The sequence below is a fragment of the Podarcis raffonei genome, chromosome 11 (assembly GCF_027172205.1).
Source record: "Podarcis raffonei isolate rPodRaf1 chromosome 11, rPodRaf1.pri, whole genome shotgun sequence".
In the NCBI taxonomy this organism is placed as follows: domain Eukaryota; kingdom Metazoa; phylum Chordata; class Lepidosauria; order Squamata; family Lacertidae; genus Podarcis; species Podarcis raffonei.
Window position 1 is genome coordinate 18,535,635 of NC_070612.1, and position 21,378 is coordinate 18,557,012.

The 21,378-nt window shown below is 44.1% G+C and overlaps 1 protein-coding gene across 2 annotated transcripts in view; it reads right to left on the bottom strand.

Annotated features, from left to right (window-relative positions):
- FYB1 (FYN binding protein 1) overlaps window positions 1-21,378 on the bottom strand; it is a 54,608-nt gene that overhangs the window by 4,898 nt on the left and 28,332 nt on the right. Inside the window, exons 7-16 of one of the 2 annotated variants that reach the window (XM_053408319.1) lie at window positions 18,928-19,039; window positions 15,871-16,027; window positions 15,348-15,492; window positions 14,636-14,658; window positions 13,781-13,850; window positions 11,798-11,941; window positions 10,987-11,015; window positions 9,305-9,374; window positions 7,901-8,006; window positions 4,831-4,993 (exon numbers count right to left, since the gene is read on the bottom strand). In XM_053408319.1, the coding sequence (XP_053264294.1) occupies window positions 4,831-4,993; window positions 7,901-8,006; window positions 9,305-9,374; window positions 10,987-11,015; window positions 11,798-11,941; window positions 13,781-13,850; window positions 14,636-14,658; window positions 15,348-15,492; window positions 15,871-16,027; window positions 18,928-19,039 (1,019 nt within the window). Of the gene's footprint in view, window positions 1-4,830; window positions 4,994-7,900; window positions 8,007-9,304; window positions 9,375-10,986; window positions 11,019-11,797; window positions 11,942-13,780; window positions 13,851-14,635; window positions 14,659-15,347; window positions 15,493-15,870; window positions 16,028-18,927; window positions 19,040-21,378 lie in introns of both variants that reach the window. The other variant, XM_053408318.1, reaches the window with a different exon arrangement.

The window sequence follows — 21,378 nt, forward strand, 5'->3', positions numbered from 1 at the left end:
CATTCAGAAGCTTGTTTCTATATTTTATCATCGTTGTCCACAGATCACGCAAAGGGCTGTTCTCAGTGATGGCTGCTGCCATCGGGTCTGATAGGGTGGAAGGCAGGGAGGCCAGCAGTAGGTGGCGCTAATGACAGGCATAGCCACCCCCTGGCAAGAGGCAAGCAGACCAAGGTTGGTGGGGCAGCAACCTGATGGACTAGCCTCCACTGCATTTCGTAACTGACAAGTTACCAGTCAGTGACTCACAATTCTACATGCAAACAGCCTAAAGCCCCGGATGCAGCCCTTCAAAGTGAAAAAGTGATGCTGCGCAACGATTCTCATTGCAAAAAGGGACAGAAGATGTTCCTCCATCCCCACAGCAATGCATTGCACTTTCTTTGACCTCTTTCTTTTGATGGTTTTGCAAACTTGGAAAGGAAAATGCACATTCAGTGCTGATAAGTGTCCTGAAGACTCATGCATCTGTCTGCCAGAGCAAAAACTGTCTAGAACAGGACAAGTTTGAATGGATGCGACAGGCATTTTGAGAAATGTACATCAAGGGTATTCTATACCATCACCTATTGAGCTTGGAAATATTTTAACTTGCTATCATAAACCTTAATAAACGCTGAGTAAATTTTTTAAAAACCCCTTCTCCTCCCCAATCTTTGGTTGCTCTGCAGGCTGCGTTCTCGTCATCCACAGCGCTAGAATGATTTTTAAAAACAGGGGACAGGATTCTGTGCCCTGCAGCAAGGCTGCTTTCTCCTGCATGGAAGTGAGAACCAGCAACTGCACTGCTGTCACTGCTGTGGTACAAAAATAAAATCTGTCTGTCATGTTCCTACTGTGCTAAGGGCCGTGGCAGAATTCCACGACCCGTTTCCTTCAGAACTTTCAGAGTGACTTTTCAAAGGACTATGCTTGCCTTGCACATTGCAGCCTTTGTGACTCAGTTTCCCATCTGGAAAAATAGGAAGAATGAATGATACTGTACTTTCTTTCCTCCACAGCAGCAGTTGAAAACAGCAAGGCAAACATTCTGAACCTGATAATGGAACTCCCTCGGTGGCCTTTGAAACCTGAGTTCCTGTCATTCATTTCAAGGCAGGAAGACCTCCCCTTAAAGGAGGGACAATAACACAACTTCAGGACAACTCCCTTGGGGAAATGAGCTCATAACGAATGTATTCTATTCCCCTTTCCGGTCTCGCATCAAGATAATCTCTGCCATTAGCAAGCCTTTCAGAGCAAATCATCGATTTTTAGTGTCAAGGCTGCACAAAATATATAAATCACATTGTGTTGTTTAGAGAGGATGTCTTTCTTGAGTGTGAGCTGGCAAGTCCCTCAAAGACAACCCATGTTAGTTTTGTGTGTGTGTGTGCAAAGTGGTTATTGCAATATTGTCACTACCCAAAGAAGCAAAAGCCACTGGGATGTTTGTGTTGTTTGAGGTTTGCGTGAGTAATGCCTGCTTACCACCCACATTAGCAAACCCTGAAATCCAGAACTCTACATACAGGTCTTTACAATGCAACAGAGTACCAAATATGGTGCAAGTTTCTTTCCAGGGGGTTATAAACTGAATTGTCATGGGGGAAGTATCCAAAAGAGTAGTTCTTCTAGCATAAGGATTTTCCGCTTGTGCAGCAGGACTTCCCCGCCCTCTCCTCTCCCTATGCTCCCTCCATCTATTCCAAAGGCGATAGGCAGCCCACAGAACAAGGAGCATTCATGGGGAGAAGAGAGGGATGCGCAGTCAAATGTGTCCCAGTGGAACTACCGTATTTTTCGCTCTATTAGATGCACCGGACCATAAGACGCACCTAGTTTTTAGGGGAGGAAAACAAGAAATAAGAAAGCAACGCAAAGCATCCTGAGTTAAGAGGGAGCGCTCCTCTATCTTCGCTCAGGAGGCTTTGCGGGGCTCCCGTTGCTCGGTCCCTGCTCCTGCCAACCTAGCAGTTCAAAGCACGTTAAAGTGCAAGTAGATAAATAGGTGCCGCTCCGGTGGGAAGGTAAATGGCGTTTCCGTGCGCTGCTCTGCTTGCCAGAAGCGGCTTAGTCATGCTGGCCACATGACCTGGAAGCTGTACGCCGGCTCCCTCGGCCAATAAAGCGAGATGAGCGCCGCAACCCCAGAGTCGGTCACGACTGGACCTAATGGTCAGGGGTCCCTTTACCTTTACCTTTACTTAGTGTGGCCCAAGCAAAGCACAGCTGCCTCCAAGGCATTTTGCTACCCAAGAGGAAGGAAAAAATGGCCCCTCCCTCAGAATTTCATAGACAGAAGATGGGTCTTATTTCAACACACGGGTAACAGGACAACATCCTTGGTTACATTTGGGTGGAGCGGGCTTGGAGGGCATTATAGGATTCACAGGGCAAGCCACATGTTGCGCACCCAGCTCTGCCCTCCATCATGTCCCCATCTCCCAGTATCTGTGGCCTGAGGCAGGTACTTCACACTGCCTAACAATAGGGCCGGGCAAAAAAGCTGGAAATGGCAGCCTTATTTCCTAGCTATTTTACTGGCTGAGCGATGGCTCAGGGATTGGTTATGGTTATTATTATTATTATTTAAAAGATTTCAAATGCTGCATTTTACCCTGAGCCCCTGGGAAAGGGTGGGATACGAAACCAGAAATAATAACGAACCCCCTCAGCTGCCGACAATTTCTGTGGAAGCTGACAAGGCAGATGTTCAGGCCTTGTGAGAGAGGGTGGAGTTTGCTCAGTTGTTCTGCAGATAGCCATGCCACATCATCTGTCATTAGTTTCACTATCAAAAAAAATGTGAAGAATGTCTGGTTGTGCAGGGGGGGGGGGTTAAATAGTTTTCTGCTCTCATATGGCTGATCTGCTTTGAGCGGAATGAAAAGAAGGGCAAAATCCAATAGCAGCACCTCATATTTAAAATATATATAAATTCTTAAAAATCTAGGTTACAGCAATTATGAGAATTGCCACAGTTTCATTATACACATTTGGACATAAATGTGGGGTTTGTGCATTGCGGGAAGAGAGTCTCAATAATTTGCATGGAAATTGAACGTGCCTGAATATATATATTCTTGGATATATAGAAAAATAAAGGAAATTTGCCTGTTATGAAAATAATAATAATAATAATAGTCTGCATTAGAGGAACCTTTGCCCAGGAAGACACTGGGAGGAACTCCTTATCCTTCTTCACAAAATATCCTGTTGTTGGCAGAAGCGACCGAACATCCTTTGTGAGACCTCAGGGGAATGCTACCTCTTTCCCCTTTCTAAGACATTTGTAGGCAGATAAAGTGAAAGGTCACAAGCCCCACTCCACATTCCTGTCATTCCACAACCCATACTCTCACTGAGGAGAGGGGGAGAGAGGAGGAGGAGAGGTCTTGTGGGCTGTTTATTGATCACTCATTCAGACATGTTTGCACAGGGTTTGCTGGAAAGTTAGAAAATGTTAGGTATTTATTGATAATGCATTCTTATTTATGTACCCTTCCCTTATACCACTTCCAACAGTTGTGGCTTCCCTCAAAGGATCCTGGGAACCATGGTTTAAGGCAGCTGAGAGCTGTAGGGGCGTGAGTGGTAAACTGTAGTTCTCAGGATTTTTTGGAGGGGGGCATGATAGTTAAAAAGATAAAGGGACCCCTGACCATTAGGTCCAGTCGTGACCGACTCTGGGGTTGCGGCGCTCAACTCGCTTTATTGGCTGAGGGAGCCGGCGTACAGCTTCCGGGTCATGTGGCCAGCATGACTAAGCCGCTTCTGGCGAACGAGAGCAGCACACAGAAACACCATTTACCTTCCCGCCAGAGTGGTACCTATTTATCTACTTGTACTTTGGCATGCTTTCGAATTGCTAGGTTGGCAGAAGCTGGGACTGAGCAACGGGAGCTCACCCCGTCACGGGGATTCAAACCGCCGACCTTCTGATCGGCAAGTCGTAGGCTCTGTGGTTTAATCCACAGCGCCACCCGCATCCCTACATTGGACATTGACACTGGAGACCAAGCCTATTCTCTGTGCTTGGTGACCCCATCCATTGAGAATTAAGCATAAGCCTTTATCTGTAGTCCTGCCCCTTCTCACCTGCACACAGCATCACTCATACGGTCATTTCTTAGAGACACTGAAACCTGACAAAATGTTGGAACCTGGCTTTTCTATGCACAAAGATGCTGGCAAACTGTCTTTATTGATAGTTTAGTTCTGGATGTGATCTAGCCAGCAGCACAACTACTATTGCTAACACAATGATCAGATCAGAGCTATATTAAGGCTGGTTGCAGCCCTCTAGAATCCAATGGTTTTGCAGCCTTGCAGCCCAGAAATAATCTCTCATTTGAGAAAGCTTATATTTGTCTCTTCTTGCTTGCTCCCTCAACTATAATGCACATGCATGATATATTAATTGTGCAATTATTTATGCGCCCACTGAAACTATTAGCAGGTCACTTAGGCAACATGGTTTCACTCAAGGTGGACTGAGTAAAATCAACAGCACTAAAGTGCACTGAACAGTATTTTGTTGGTTTAATTTCAGAAGCTAGTGTGTTATTTAATTCTACAGTGAATTACTTGAACCTGCTTTCAAAGACATGCCCTGGATAGAAGAAAATATGCAGGATTTTTGCAAGGATATATTAAAAAATAATAGGGGAAATTAGAGTTCTGTTAGCAGTTGCTCAGAGTAAGTTCTATGACTAATCTGAACAAGATTTGGGGCAATCGCTTGTAATGTTTATCTAGATCCCAGTGTTCTGGGACACATAAAGAGCCTCTGCACCTTTTGCTATCTGTGTACCATAAAGCAGGTTGTCCTTATGTTTTGGTACTTACATTTCCCCTCTTCATTCCTACACAGGACTTTAGTATCATCCACGTTCTTTATAACCTCAACCGAATCTCCTGGCTTCACTTGTAAGTCTTTTGAGCCTCTCTTCTTAGCAGATGGTGCTCGGGATATGGTTGTAGTATACAGAACTCGGATATCACCTTCATACTGTGAAAATCAAAATAAAATTTGATTGCACACAAAAAAAGCATTACGCGCAAAGTTAAAACCACACTTTCTTCTTACAAACAAGACGAGTTTGGATTTGATATCCCGCTTTATCACTACCTGAAGGAGTCTCAAAGCGGCTAACATTCTCCTTTCCCTTCCTCCCCCACAACAAACACTCTGTGAGGTGAGTGGGGCTGAGAGACTTCAGAGAAGTGTGACTAGCCCAAGGACACCCAGCAGCTGCATGTGGAGGAGCAGAGGCGCAAACCCTGTTCACCAGATTAAGAGTCTACTGCTCTTAACCACTACACCACATTGGCTCCCAGAAGACACGCTCAAGCTATGTTTTAAATCTCAAGGATACTGGGCCCACTGGCATTGATGTTGTAGGTGAGCCAGAACAAAACCCAGTGGGCTGGCATGGAGTCTATAGAAATCTGATGCTCAAAGAACAGAGCTGGGAAAGACAAGATGTATACAACCTGGATGGCTTTAAAAGAGGATTCCATGGTTGTTAATGCCCTTATGCCTGGTAGGAAGCGAAAGAATATGACTTCTGTCCCCATTCACAAAGCAGGCCTGTCCCATCATTGGGTCATAATGCTCTTAAAAGTGCAAGTGTTTAACAGTCACAAAATAGCAAGGGGTTTGCCACATATTAAATAGCATGTGGAACAGCTGGGGGGGGGGGGAGTACAGAAAAGGGCAACCGAAATGAACATGGAGATGGAGCAACACCTCAAGGTTTAGGACTGTTTAGCTTAGAAAAATGGCAAAGGGGTGGAAAGTTATGCATGGTGCAAAGAAAGTGCATGGAGATAAGTTTCCCCATTTGTCTCATCGTAATAGAACTCAGGGCCATCTAAGGAAGCCGAATGGTGAAGAGATTCAGGACAGGCAAAAGGAAATACTTCTTCACACAGTGCATAGTTATGCTATGGAAACTCACTACCAAAACAGGTAGGGATGATGACCAACTTAGCTGGTTTTAGAAAGGGATTAGACAAATTTATGGTGGATAAGGCTAGCAACACCCAAGAATCATGATGGTTATGTACTGCCTCCAGGACTAGAGCAGACACTCCAAACATCCTCATTTTCCAGGGACTTCTCTGATTTAGAGAAACTGTCCTGGTTTCTGATTTGATACTGGAATGTCCCACTTTTCCTTAGGATGTTCCTGTTTTCACTGGAGAAATGTTGGAGGGTATGGAGTTATCCAACCCCGTCTGAAGGCAATCCTGTACAGGGAAGTTTTCTTTAACATTTAATGCTTTATTGTGCTTTTATATATGTTGAAAGCTGACTTTTAGAAGACATCTGAAGGCAGCCCTGTTTAGGGAAGTTTTTTAATGTTTGAAGATTTAATCTTAGTGTTCTGTTGGGAGCTGCCCAGAGTGGCTGGGTGTGGCATTTGCCCTCCTAGGTGACATCATACTGGGTCATAAGGAAAGGGTTAAATGAGTGTGGAGTAATTGGCAAGTGGGAACCCAAGGGGAGGAGTTAGAGTTAGAGTTAGTGTTGTTAAGGAGTCAGTCAGGTGTTAGAGGAGAGAGGAGGATAAGTCTGTGGGTTGGGATAGTTTGATGTGAGAGAATCTGTTAAGAGGAGTCAGATAGACAGTTGGGATAATCAGTTAGAAGTTATTAGGAAGGTATAGGCTGGTAAGGCAACTAAGATTAAGAAACTGACAAGAAAAATTATCAGAAACCATAAACTTGTTAATCCTTATAAAATAAACTTGTTTATTTGGTTTAATGTTAACAACTGTCTGGACTCCGTGTGTACCCGAGAGAAACGGGTTGGTGGCAGCGGGGAAGCAATTACAGTGGTGGCACAGGGATCAATGGACAGTCAAACGTCCAGGGACCCTGTGTGATCGCCACACTGGGGAAACCCAGTAAGATGTGTGGCGTATAAATATTAACATATTAACATATACCAGTGAAAAGGTATGGCCTACAGAAATGCAAGGCCTACAGTTACGGATACTGTACCTGGTTTTGTTCACAGGAGGGTGCTACATGAATGACATGCAACCATCTAAACAGTACGGTTTGCACTTCCTCTGGATCCAGCCCTCAAATGCTCTCCTGAGACAACCAATAACTTCCCCTCGTAGTCATAATGAGCTTCATTGATAGTATTTAGAATGGGGAAGTGCACCACTTTCACACATTTTCCCCCAGGGGAAGTGAAGATAAATGCTCATTCTCCCAAACAGATTTTCATAAAAGCTTTCTTGTCATTGTGTAACATTTTAAATTAAAAATATAGTCCACAAAGAAGTAAAACACACTGAGTTTGACGGGGTGCACACTGAATATTTATGGCCATAACCTAATGGCAGAAGCTCAACTTTTTTAAATTCAGAAAGCCTCCTCATTTGGTGTTGCTTTTGTTTTCGTTGGATTTATTATACTAGCAGGTCCCAAAGCGGCTTACAGCAGTTTAAAATCCAGAATTTAAAAGAGTTAAAAATCCAGAATTTAAAGTCAGGATAAATGCTATATAAACAGGTCATCCGGATGAGGCCTTGGTTTTGTTGTTGTTTACTTTTTGTTGTTTACATACACCTCCGTATACACCGCCCAGGCTTGCACCCCGGGGAGGTCACTTCGGTGCAGTTTGACTTCACCCCCAGAGGCGCAATTCCCTTGTCTATCAAGACAGGCAGCTGCCAAATTAATTTTAGGCAGGTGAGCTATTTTTATTTTTTATTTGGTAAACCTCATTAAGGCTTGTAATGTGATTTGTGGCTTTGGCAATTTCACAAAATTGGACATGTTTCTCATTTTGATTGGTGTTTTATGCTGTTTTAGTGTTTTGCATAGTTTTATTGCTCTGGTTTATGCCATTAGCTCCGCTGCCTTAAGAAACAATTTTACGAAAACAAGGTCTTACTTTAAACTTCTTTCGGAACTCTTTCTCCTCTTTCTCCATCTTCTTGAGTTTCTGCGAATCACGGTCATCTGATTTGGCTCTCACAATGCTCAGGGACTTCGCTATGCTAAAGCGTCAGGTTGCAAAACAGAAGGAGAAGAAGAAGAAGAAAAATCAAGATTGCCAATATAAAGATTAGGCACGTTTTTATTTTACTGGTTGTCAATTAAAGCCTAGCCAAAGGACAAGCTAATTAATTAAATAATTAATTAGCCTTTTGCTAATGACATGGTTAGGTTTTTTGGAAAAAAAAATAAGCACCAAATGTGGCGGAGGATTTCATCAAGAATGCAGTATGCATGGAACAGATATTTAAATTTTCCCTCCCCTTCAAGGCAATTAGTATTATGGGCCAGGAACTTTCACTGACCCAACTGAAGGCAATTTTCTAATGATAAATCACAGCGAAGTGGCAGAGGGCATGTTTTACCAAGATCACAGTTTAAGAATAATAAATTTTATTTTTTCCCCGACCGGAGCTGGGCTCGATGCAGCTAACAGCACATAAATAACAGTATACATAACAACAGGTATCAATTAATTAAAATACATCTTAAAATTAATTCAGACAAATTAAAATCTGGACAAATGGCAGTTAACAGGTTAAGATTGAGAGTGGTTAATACTTGCCAGTTTGTTTATTTCATAAAATTTACATACTGCTTGATTGTAAGGGGGGAGAACCCTCAATGTGCTTTCCAAAAAACCACAAGGCAATAAAATCATCACTAAAAATCCACAATTACAATTTAAAGCATACAAAAAAAAAAAAAAGGTAAAACCACAATAGAATAAACTAAAGCAAATTAAACTTTCTAAGCGTCGGGTTGCAGAGCTGCAAAGAGAAGTTTCAATCTCCTCTCTTCATCCTAGGCTGTGTCTAGTATTTAAAGTTCTAGAACATGGCTAGGCAAACTAAGGTCTGGGGGCCGGATCCAGCCCAATCGCCTTCTAAATCCGGCCCGCAGACAGTCTGGGAATCAACGTGTTTTTACATGAGTAGAACGTGTCCTTTTATTTAAAATGCATCTCTGGGTGATTTGTGGGGCCTGCCTGGTGTTTTTACATGAGTAGAAGGTGTGCTTTCATTTAAAATGCATCTGTGGGTTATTTGTGGGGCATAGGAATTCGTTCATTTTTTTTCTTTTCAGAATATAGTCTGGTCCCCCCACAAGGTCTGAGGGACAGTGGACCAGGCCCCTGGTGAAAAAGTTTGCTGACCCATTCTAGAAACCCGCACCATAGCTGTGAATCCTGTCACTTATAACACGTGTCATGAAGCCCTTGAGTAACAGCAAACAGATCAGTGTCTCCCCATCCCTCAATAGGCCATTGCACACATCCTTGTTTTATACGTTTACTCACCTAAGTTCTTTTGGCGGGGGAGGGAAGTCAGTTGGCTCTACATCATCATAGACATCACTGTCTCCAGAATCTGAAATCAGAAAGCGGTGGGTTGCTTGTTTGTTTTTTAAAAAAGGAAAAATAATATATAATCATTGCAACTCAGGCCCCAAATATTGTTGTTGTTTAGTCGTTGTGTCCGACTCTTCGTGACCCCATGGACCAGAGCACGCCAGGCATTCCTGTCTTCCACTGCCTCCCGCAGTTTGGTCAAACTCATGCTGGTAGCTTCGAGAACACTGTCCCACCATCTTGTCCTCTGTCGTCCCCTTCTTCTTGTGCCCTCCATCTTTCCCAACATCAGGGTCTTTTCCAGGGAGTCTTCTCTTCTCATGAGGTGGCCAAAGTACTGGAGCCTCAGCTTCAGGACCTGTCCTTCCAGTGAGCACTCAGGGCTGATTTCCTTAAGAATGGATAGGTTTGATCTTCTTGCAGTCCATGGGACTCTCAAGAGTCTCCTCCAGCACCATAATTCCAAAGCATCAATACTTTGGCGATCAGCCTTCTTTATGGTCCAGCTCTCACTTCCATACATCACTACTGGGAAGCCCCAAATATATAAACCACCAAATAAAACTTCCTTCCCTACATAGCCTCTCAGGATCTGGATTAGAATGGGGGAGCCTCTGGATTTGTCTTCCACCCTCAGACGGATGGCTCCCAAAGCTTTTTTTGCAGCAGCCCCTAAGTTGTGGAACTCCTATTCATCACAGAGGTGCATCTGGCCAACTTCATTAGAGTGGTACCTCGGGTTACATACGTTTCAGGTTACATACGCTTCAGGTTACAAACTCTGCTAACCCAGAAATAGTGCTTCAGGTTAAGAACTTTGCTTCAGGATGAGAACACAAATCGTGCTCTGGCGGCGCGGCAGCAGCGGGAGGCCCCATTAGCTAAAGTGGTGCTTCAGGTTAAGAACAGTTTCAGGTTAAGAACGGACCTCCGGAACGAATTAAGTACTTAACCCGAGGTACCACTGTATACAGTTTTTGGCGAACGTTAAAGACTCACCTCTTTACCCTGTCCTTTGATACCTGCGATGAATATGTTTAAGGCCGCCCTATTTTTGTGAGTGTATTTTTTATTCTAAGTTTTTAAACTCTTTCAAGCAGTTTTTTAAATTTAAATTTAAAATTTAAATTTAAAGGACTTTAGGATGAAGGGCATTAAAAACAACAACACTGATTAATAATAATGTTGCCTAATATAATGCATTTGTGTATGTTATCTCCCTCATTATATGCATTTTTATTCATACTTTACCTCGGAATTTGAATTTTTCATTACTTGGGTGCAGAACTGCATTGCAAAGCTCGGGAGAATGCAAATTTCAAAGGATGGCCGTAGTTCAGTTTACACATTGTTTCGGAAAGTACGCTTTGGGTAGGTTTGTCTTCAAATGCAAACTGGATCAAATGTTTCCTGCATCCTTAGCAGCTAAGCCAAGGTTTGACTTCTTTTGTCATCCAAACATAGGATCATGGTTAATGATCCTAATCATAATCTGTAAATTTGTCCTATACTCTGGCTTACTGCAACGTGTGTGAAACTGACCTTTGTGTAGAAGGAAGCTTCTGTTTGAGGATTATAGGAACTCAATCACAGCTTAATAATTGATACATGTTTTTGATCTTATTACTTACCCTTTCCTATTTGCTTTGCTGAAGAAGTCCTGCTAGAAACAAACAAAAATAACTTTCATTAAGCACTGCAATCAGATGATCAGTTCCTATCCCAGGATATAAATGATTATGGGATATGGCTGTGTACATCATGACAAAAGGAAGAATTGTTGAGGCCACTTTATCTTGGATAACAAAAGGAAAGGGTGTGTGCTTTCCTTCACATATTCAACTGCAACTAATTTGTTGTCCCTTAAATATGTGAAATTATAAACTGTTCGTCATGGGTAAGACTGGATCACATCAACAAAACTGCCGGCAATGGAACAGAAGTTGGGCCATGACCTAGCTTTTCAGACATAGCTTCAGCCGAAGACATTTAGGTCCCTGAGGTAGAATCCTGAGAAATCCCCACTTTCCATTGATGATCATGCGTCATGCTCTACCGGAAAGTTTCTTTCTGCAGATCCCACTGAAATAAATAGGAGACACACAAAGCCAACAGATTTTGTTCCATGGGCCAGATCTGCCTACTTCCAACTCTGCCACCCATAATGCCACCTGAGTTGGCCATCTTACCTCGCCTCATGGTGAAGCTGTTTCTGCAAACAGGTACCTATGACTTAAGCTAAGAGGTATTCAAGGACAGAGCATGGCCCAATTTTGAAAAGGGATGTGGTGGTTTCATAGCTTTGGTTATTTGCCGTGTGGTACGATTATGTAGCTGGTTAGGCTGCTGTGAGAAGCTGTTAGTAGCACATGATCAACACGTATATTAGCTATTAGTTTTAGTGAACCGGTTATTTTTCTTTCTTTCACAGCAGTCTCTTACGAGGAACCTCCATTATCTTCTGTCACATTGATTTTAGTTGCTGCCTCTCGTATACTTCTCTTGGGGAAATCTTTTCCCTTCAACAGATTCTTCAAAAGCCCACGGGGCCAGGAGTCACTCTTATCTTCACCATGTGGCACAGACCTTTGGAGTATGCACGCAATTATCACATTGCAGATTGAAACACAATATATTTGAAATGACTTTGGGTTGGGGCATTGGATTCACATTCAGCAGCAACAACAACAGCCCAAAAAATTAAAAAGGACCTTCAAGTCCATTCATACTTGCATTCTTTAGGACAGCCTTTGCCAATCGGGTGTCCTCTGACTGGTTTGGACTACAAATCCCATCAGTCCCAGCCAGTATGCCAGTGCTGGCTGGGACTGATGGGGAGTGTAGTCCCAAATGTCCAGAAAACACCAGGTTGGCAAAGATGTTCTTCAGGAGAACATCTCAGGGCACCACCACCACAGCACACACAACCACACCAGTATTTGCTGCAACAAACGTATTGTTATAAATTTAAATGCTAAGCCCCCTAAATCCTAGATACTGATAAAGGCTAGGATTTTGATTGTTTGGGATATGGAGGGAGAATACAAGCTGCAGAGGAATTCCTGAGCTAGCTTACGCAGAACAACCTGACTGAGCTGGGGCCATCAAAGAACAATAGAGGTCCATTTGCAATACAAGAGAACTCCTTCCCCCTGCCTTGAGGTGTGAAGGATACAGGGATTTGAAAGGTTGCCAGGAAACTGTACACTTGAGGTGACAGGAAAAGGGAGTCTGGGAGCAAGGGCTGATGGGAGGAAGGAGGAGGAAGGAGGGTGGTTGGCTGTGGGGTACAAGCACTGCTGTGGGGTACAAGCCCCTCTTGAAAGGAACATGCTGTAAGATCTGGAATTCCTCCTTGCAGACTGAAGGTGTAAATAAAGGTAAGGTAAAGGGACCCCTGACCGTTAGGTCCAGTCGTGGCCGACTCTGGGGTTGCGGCGCTCATCTCGCTTTATTGGCCGAGGGAGCCGGCGTACAGCTTCCGGGTCATGTGGCCAGCATAACTAAGCCTCTTCTGGCGAACCAGAGCAGCGCACGGAAACGCTGTTTACCTTCCCACCGGAGCGGTACCTATTTATCTACTTGCACTTTGACATGCTTTCGACCTGCAAGTTGGCAGGAGCAGGGACCGAGCAATGGGAGCTCACCCCGTCGCGGGGATTCGAACCACCGACCTTCTGATCGGCAAGTCCTAGGCTCTGTGGTTTAACCCACAGCGCCACCCTTCCCCTTCCGAAGGTGTAAATAGGCGAATAAATAATATTTATTAAAGCTACGACTGTCTCCACCGTGTCTCAATTCTCCAAAGGGCCACAGACCCTGGGTGAGTGCATGGAATCCCATGGGCTCTTTGTCACCACTCAGCAGAGAGAGGGGGAGGCACCCGAATTTTGCAACAGCATGAAGTGTGAGCCTCATACAAACACAGCTGGACCAAGTTCTTAGTACATGGACCTCCCGATCTGTCCTGTGGCTCTAATCTGTGATCCCAGGATCAGAGCTATTCACCAGCATCAGTGTGGATTTCTATGGAGGGCGAATATATAATGAATGGATAACTAGGGTCTAAAGAGTCGGATGTGCCATTGTTTGGATGCCACACAAACATCTGTCCATGCTTCAGATTCTGGCTTACTGGCTTCTGCTTGAGAATTAAAGAAGTTGAAAAAGGCTATGCCTTAATAGAATCCATGTGAAGGAGATGAAAACAGTAAAGACTCATTAAAACAACACCCAAAGCAATTAATTCCATGGTAAAAACATTATCTCCACACCCTTCTAAGACACACTCCCTACCCAGCTGATACCATTTTATCATGCATTAATCGAGGGCTAATATTTTTATCATGAGATAATCTTTTAAAGAAGAATTAAACAAGAATTCTCCATCTGCTTTTCATTATTTTGTTGGCTTTTAATGCTTACCTTGTTTGTGCTTCATCATCGCCCTCGATCCCATCATAAACGTCATCAGAGGGAGGAGGAGGAGGGAATCCTGTTTAAAATTTTAAAAAAGGCAAAAGCAGGGCAGTATTATTATCACTACTACTTCGATTACTATTGTTTCAGTTTATGTCGCCTAATGCAAACTGTCTCTAGGCTACTTACCTCCAAAATGCACATAAAGTAAAATAAAACATTAATACTGAAATTATCAATAATCATAGCTGTCAACTTTTTCCCTTTTCTTGCGAGGAATCCTATTCAGAATAAGGGAATTTCCCTTAAAAAAGGGAAAACATTGACAGCTATGTCAATAATAAGTACAACAACAACCCTCAACGGTATGTACTGCTTCTACTGGGGGAAAAAGCAGGAGATATTGTTTGCACTATTTCAATTACAGCTTCCTTCATCCCTGAGAATTGACCATGCTGGCTGGTGCTGATGGGATTTGGAGTCCAACAACCTCTGGAGAGTGTGGCTTTCCCATTCTTGCTTTATCAGGAGGACAAGCCTTTCTGGATCATCTTGGTGCTGGTGAGGGACCAGGGATGGAGGGGAAGATTCTCAAAAAGTTGTATCTTTGATTTGCTAATCTTGAAAGTGGCATTGACCTTGGTGCTTACAGGATTGGTTTAGAAATGAATATTGAAGGAGGAAGTATGAAGGCTTGGGGACTGTTATTTTTCTTTGACTATATATGGCTTGTCTGCTGATTGCTGGTAGATATCACAAACCCTGGTCATACCCCAAATGATGCCTTGGGAAGTAGCTAAAAGATGGGCTCCATGACCCACAAACCTCAAAATTTGGATAGATAGGAACAGCAGAACTTACCTCCTGCAGTACTTTGACTTCCACTTTGGCCATGAGAAAACAAGAGGAGGGGAAATGGTTGAAGTCAAAGGAGAAGACAGTGCAATAAATAATGCAGTTCTTAACATACTTGCTTGGGAGTAAGCCCCATTGAACATGGTGGGACTTACATCCAAAGAACACACGTACATATAGGAATGCACTGAAAAGTCCATGTTTTCCCCCCACACCCAAATGTCTGCAATATTCTATAACCTACATAAAGCCAGGTAATTGCCTAGAAAATGGCAAATGTGATTCAAACTGGTAATCCGTGAATGAATGAATGAATGAATGAATGAATGAATAAATAAGGTAACAATTGCTTTGCTGGATCAGGCCTGTTGTCAGGGGTTGCCAATATGGTGTCCTCCAGCTCTTGCTGGGAGTTACACCATCCTTTCCAGTTAGCTATGCGGACTGGGGCTGATGGGAGTTGTAGTCCAGAAATATATCGAGGACTGAACTTAACTGTTCAGGGTTCCTTTCCCTGTACTACCTTGCCCTGCAGACCACTACTAATCTAAAAATAATGTAACCATAACTTGGTTTTTAAAAATTACAATAAATGTTCACCTTACTAATGCTAAACAACCATTTCCTCATCACTTCCTGTTCTGATGAAGGGTGGGCTAGATTGCACTGCAAGCCACACTAGAACTGGACACAGGTGTGGCCATCCCTTTTGACATACCTGCTGACGCTATCCTGTTCCCCGACATCATCATACACTTCCTGGTCACTGTCTGGTTGCCTCAGTTGAATGTTGACAGAAGGCCGTGGCTTTCGCTTTAACGAATCATAGTCAATTTCCACCATGGTTGTTTTAATGTAGCCATCTAGAAAGCAAAAGCCCAACACATTTCATGACTAAGATGCAGCTGTTTTCTTTTAAACTTGTAACAAGACATCATAAGGGCTGCATTAAACACACACAGACACACACACACCCTTTAAAAACCACTGTGCAATATAGAATGGTGTTCATTGCATGGTGTGCAATTTTTTTAAATCAAATTGCCATTCGTTTCTTTGTTGTGCAGGTTTCAAGTATTTTAACAAATATACTGATACATCTTCAAGGGCCAAGAATTGTAGACTAGCGGCATTTCAAATACTCCAAATGGTGAGTGAACCCAAATTTTCTGATCAGAATAAATTACTCTGATTAAACATATTAAAATAAGTTCACTTAAATTTGCATAATTTATACCTACAGGAGCCTCTTGACCTTCCAAGCCACTTCCCCTCTGGATTGTCAGTGATGCGGATGATTTCGATTTTATCTCCTTGCTTGAACGTCAGGTCATTCTTCCCTCCTTTGAAGTCTGTGCAAGCTCGGGCCTGGTGAATGACTTCAATGGGGCCCACGAGCTACACAGAAGTAGGATAAGAAATGGGTGTAAATCAGCATTACACATATGGTCAGGATTAATACTGTACAAGAGAAAGAGGGGGGAGAGAGAGGGAAACAGGCATGGACAAACCACAACAACTGACAAATTGGAGTTGGGACCTCGGGTGAGGAACCTTTTTCAGCCTGAGGGTTGCATTCCCTCACTGCCAACCTTCTGGTTCCCATGTGTCCATGGACCAGAATCAAATAGTGGGTATAGCCAGAGGCACAATGTGATTCTTACACACAATTCCAGTTTTGATTCCAGATGCACAGAAGTCAGAGGCAAGCAAGAGGCATTATCACAATCACGTCTATTTGAGGGCACAAAGAAGTGTCAGTCAGGGAAAGAACATGTATCCTGAGCAGATTTGAGTCTTGATGCTAAGTAGAGAGGACTGGAGATCCACATTCAACCCCTGCTATTCCCCATCACTGTTTCAGACATTTTTGCAATGGAATTATAAAGACACTAAGGACTCAGTGGGACCCAGGTGGTGCTGTGGTCTAAACCACAGAGCCTAGGGCTTGCCAATCAGAAGGTTGGCGGTTCCAATCCCTGTGACGGGGTGAGCTCCCGTTGCTCGGTCCCTGCTCCTGCCCACCTAGCAGTTCGAAAGCACATCAAAGTGCAAGTAGATAAATAGGTACCACTCCGGTGGGAAGGTAAACGGCGTTTCCATGCACTGCTCTGGTTCGCTTAGTCATGCTGGCCTCATGACCTGGAAGCTGTACGCCGGCTCCCTCGGCCAATAAAGCGAGATGAGCGCCGCAACCCCAGAGTTGTCTGCGACTGGACCTAATGGTCAGGGGTCCCTTTACCTTTAAGGACTCAGTATTTGATTCTTTAAAATTAAAGATTGGCAATTGTCTATTATTTTTAATGCATAGCATTATCTTCTTGTTACACAAGTCTGCAAAAACAACCTTGGCTGGAAAACGGAAGTGTTCCTCATTGATCATTAATGAGAAATGGTATGAAAGATATCTGAAATCAACTTGCAGTGGAGAAGGGAACACATCAGATCAATGCTATGGCAAGTTCTACTTAGGGGTTTTGTAATATGAGTTCTACTAATTGAATTGGTGATGCCAATATTTCCCATGTAATACCTCTTTAAGAAGCTACAGAACTTATATGCATCTGAATTAATTTTCTGAGAATTGTCTAACCAGTCATTGATAATTTGCTTGTAGCTAATTGTTAAGCTTTCAATACACATTTGATTGTTATAGACATAGCACTTAAAATAAACAGCAGTCAAAGCATAGCTCCTAGACACACTTGCTTATTAAGACGAGGGGATGTGGGTGGTGCTGTGGTCTAAACCACTGAGTCTCTTGGGCTTGCCGATCAGAAGGTAGGTGGTTCAAATCCACACAACGGGGTGTTGCTCTGTCCCAGCTCCTGCCTACCTAGCAATTCAAAAGCATGCCAGGGCAAGGAGAAAAATAGGTACTGCTGTGGTGGGAAGATAAACGGCATTTCTGTGCGCTCTGGTTTCCGTCACGGTGTTCTGTTGCACCAGAAGCAGTTTAGTCATGCTGGCCACATAACCCGGAAAGCTGTCTGTGGACAAACGCCGGCTCCCTTGGACTGAAAGTGAGATGAGTGCCGCAACCCCATAGTCACCTTTGAAGGGACTTAACCATCCCAGGGTCCTTTACCTTTAGCTTTTATCGATTAAGACTACTGTTGACGTCAATGGGCTTTACATCTGAGCAGAACTGCAAAGTATCAGGCTGTGTGAGTGCCTTCACAGGCACCAGTTACAACTTGTTTGCCACTGAAGTGGGTTGCAATTCAGGATTGCTAGTTCCAACTACATGCTTTAAATTTCTTGACATGAATGCTCAGCTCCAAATCCTTCATTCAGATGTTTCCGAGCACAATTCAAAGTGTTGGTGCTGACCTTTAAAGCCCTAAATGGCCTTGGTCCTGTATACCTGAAGGAGCGTCTCCACCCCCATCATTCAGCCGGGACACTGAGGTCCAGCTCCGAGGGCCTTCTGGCGGTTCCCTCACTACAAGAAGCCAACTTACAGGGAACCAGGCAGAGGGCCTTCTTGGTGGTGGTGCCCGCCCTGTGGAATGCCCTCCCACCAGATGTCAAAGAGAACAACAGCTACCAGACTTTTAGAAGACATCTGAAGGCAGCCCTGTTTAGGGAAGCTTTTAATGTTTGATGAATTACTGTATTTTAATATTTTGTTGGAAGCCGCCCAGAGTGGCTTTGGGAACCCCAGCCAGATGGGCGGGGTATAAATAAATTATTATTATTATTATTATTATTATTATTATTATTATTATTATTTATTATTATTATTATTATTATTTAATAAAATAGCAAAAGGGTCAAATGGATCGAGATGGGCAAATCTGCTTATTTTTTCTAATATTAAATTCAGTTTTCCACATTTCCATGTAAGTTTGCAATTATTATTATTATTATCCCATGGAAGTTCACCAACATTTTAGTACAAATTAATCCTAATGCTCACCTTTTTGTATGTAATTTTGCCCTAATGTATGCATTTTTGTAAAGCAATTCTTCCCTAATAGAATGCATTTTTTAATGCTAAGTTCACTAGTGCATTCTTTTATATGCACTCTTTACTGTAGTATATAGATTTTTTCACACATTAGTCTCCTGGAGAATTACACTGCAAGATTTAGAGAAGTGCAAATTTTGAAGGGAGGCTGTCTGTTTGCTTGCTGTTTCAGGAAGTGCGAATTAAAAAAGTTCACCTGTAAATGTGAACTGAACTGAATTTATTCCCCATCTCTACAAACAGAGTATCTTTAACAATGCTAAAGGATAATGTATTTGTTTTCATTAAAGTTTTCTTAAAAATAAATTGCTAGTTTAAGCCTTACTTTGAACTTCTTCCTGATGTCCTGCTCTTTTTTCTCTTTCTCCTTTTGTTCTTTCTCAGATTTCTTCCTTTCTTCCTTCTCCTTTTTCCTTTCCTCATCTCTAGATGTAGGTCTGTGAAATAAAAAGTGATTGATACTTAACTCAAGAAACAGCAGAGGACAAACATCTGGGCCTCTTTTTCACTTCTCTTGAAAGATGACCATATCAGGAGCCATGTGCTCAATGGTTGCTGCTGGGTTGGATCAAAGCTTAGCTGTCCACAAATGGAAGAGTTCCTTCCATGTGCAGAAGGCCTTTGACTCAACCTTTAGAGACTGCTGGAATCATAGAATGGTAGAGTTGGAAGGGACAATGAGGGTCACCTACTCCACCAGCCCCTCTGCAATGCAGGAATCTTTTGCCCAACATAGGAAGATCAATTTTTGCTGGTGCCCTCCTAAACTGTTCCAGAGTGCCCACAAACCCTTAGAAGAAGAGTTTTAGAAGCTACAAGGGAGATAAAGGCAAAGCCACTTTTCTTCTTCCCTCTTCTGCTGCTGGAAGCGAAGTCTTCCCAATACCTTCTCAATCTAGCCCAGATGTTGCAGGACAGCAACTTCCATCATCCCTGATTGACGATATTGGCTGATGGGAACTGTGGTTAAAACATCTGATGGACAACATGTTGGCTAGCCCTGCCCTGGCCTAGAAGATGATAAAGCTGCAAATCCAGGTTTTGGATCTTTTGTCCACGGTTATGCATTGGTATCTGCCATGTACTCTCTGTGGAGTTTGGAACTGACAGGGTCAAAACTCCGTGGTGTCCTGTATCTGGGAGGAGGAGGAGGAGGAGGAGCTTGTCGCAGAGCAGTGAGTCACAGCGTCTCTCTGCCTTCAGACTTGCTTTCACTTCCGACTGAGCAGCAGCTCGGCACAGAGGCTGCGAGTGTGCTTTTGGAGCACGGCTGAGAATGTCACCAAGTTCCGATGGAGTGTGACTGTTTTATGGCTTGTAAATAAACGCTTCTAGAGATAAGAACCGAACTGTCTCTGGACTTGATTTATCCCTTATCTCACACGGACACAGGACCGCTGCTACTCTGCTCTCCTGCCAGGTCAGCTTCCGAGCAGAGCGACGCAAGGGAAGCGTGACTGGACGCAGGGGTTTTATTACACGCAAAGGTTATGGAAGTACGTGTTTCCTGACAAGTGTGAGAAGGGAGAAGGCTGCCAGCGGTGAGTTGCTGTGATCTCCTGCCAGGAGATGCCGGAGAGCGGAGCCAAGAGCCAGGAGGGACGGCTGCTTCGAGAGTCCGGCTTGCTGGCAAACTTGTGAGTACGCTGAAGCCCCGGGGGGAGGAAGAATGGCTGCTGCACAGGCACAGCAGAGCCAAAAGAGCTACCCCGGTGAGAGGCTGAATGGGGCCAACTGGGAGGCCTGGTCAAGAAGAGCAAGGGGGTGGTTTGTGGCCACAGGGCTCTGGAGTCCAGTCCAGAAGGAGCCGGCCCCACCCATGCAAGCTACTGCTCTGCTGAGTGAGAGAGAGCAGAGAGAGCTCTGCCTGTTGAAAGCAAGTGTGGACGCTTTGCTGTTGCCCCACCTGGAGGGCGTTAAATCGGCTCAGGCCGCCTGGCAGGTGCTGAGGAGTCTGTGCGAAAGCTCAGCAGGAGCCAAGGGCCGGGAGGAAGCCGAGGGCCAAGGGAGCAAGCCCTGGGTCGCGTGGCAGGCACTGAAGACGGCAAGTCAGGCCGCAGTGGGAGCCAGACCAGAGGGGGCTGTTCCGGGAAGCTGTTTCTCTGCTTCGACACGTCTGTGTGATGGACTGTGTGCTGGAGAGCAGCTGAGAGCTGTGGAAGAGGGCACAGGCTGCACCCCAAGAAGGAGTGGGGGGGCAGGCCAGGCAGGCCATTCCAAGAGCTCTGAGAAAGCCAAAAGCTTCGAAAGTTGTTTGTGCTTTGAGACGACGTCCAACAGCGCTGGGAAGCATCCGCTAGAGGCCCAGGCTGCCAAGGACACCGGCCAGCGTGGAATGTCAACAAAGCAGGTTCCCAGGGCCGGTTCCCAGCAAAGACGTGGGAAAGCAGCAGGCCAGGAGAAAAACAAAGACAAGGCGTCTTATCACCTCACAGCTGCGATGGCGTCTCTGAGAAAAGGCAAAAGCCTTAGCCGGAGAGAGGCTGTGGCCATGGCAACCGATGGGAGTGCGAGAAACGCCACGGCATCTTTGGAAAACAGCCAGAGACACTCTTTATCCCTCGTGGTCGATTCAGGAGCCTCGCATTGTCTGGTGACATCTAAAGGGCTCCTGAGGAACTGCAAGACAGTTAAAACTGGACGCTATGTTACCTTAGCAGATGGGTCTCAAAGACCACTGACTGAATCTGGTTTTCTTTATTGTTCTTTTATAGATCATTGGGTGCAAGCTTATGTGGTACCGGAGCTTGCCCACTCTCTTTTAAGTGTGCCAGCT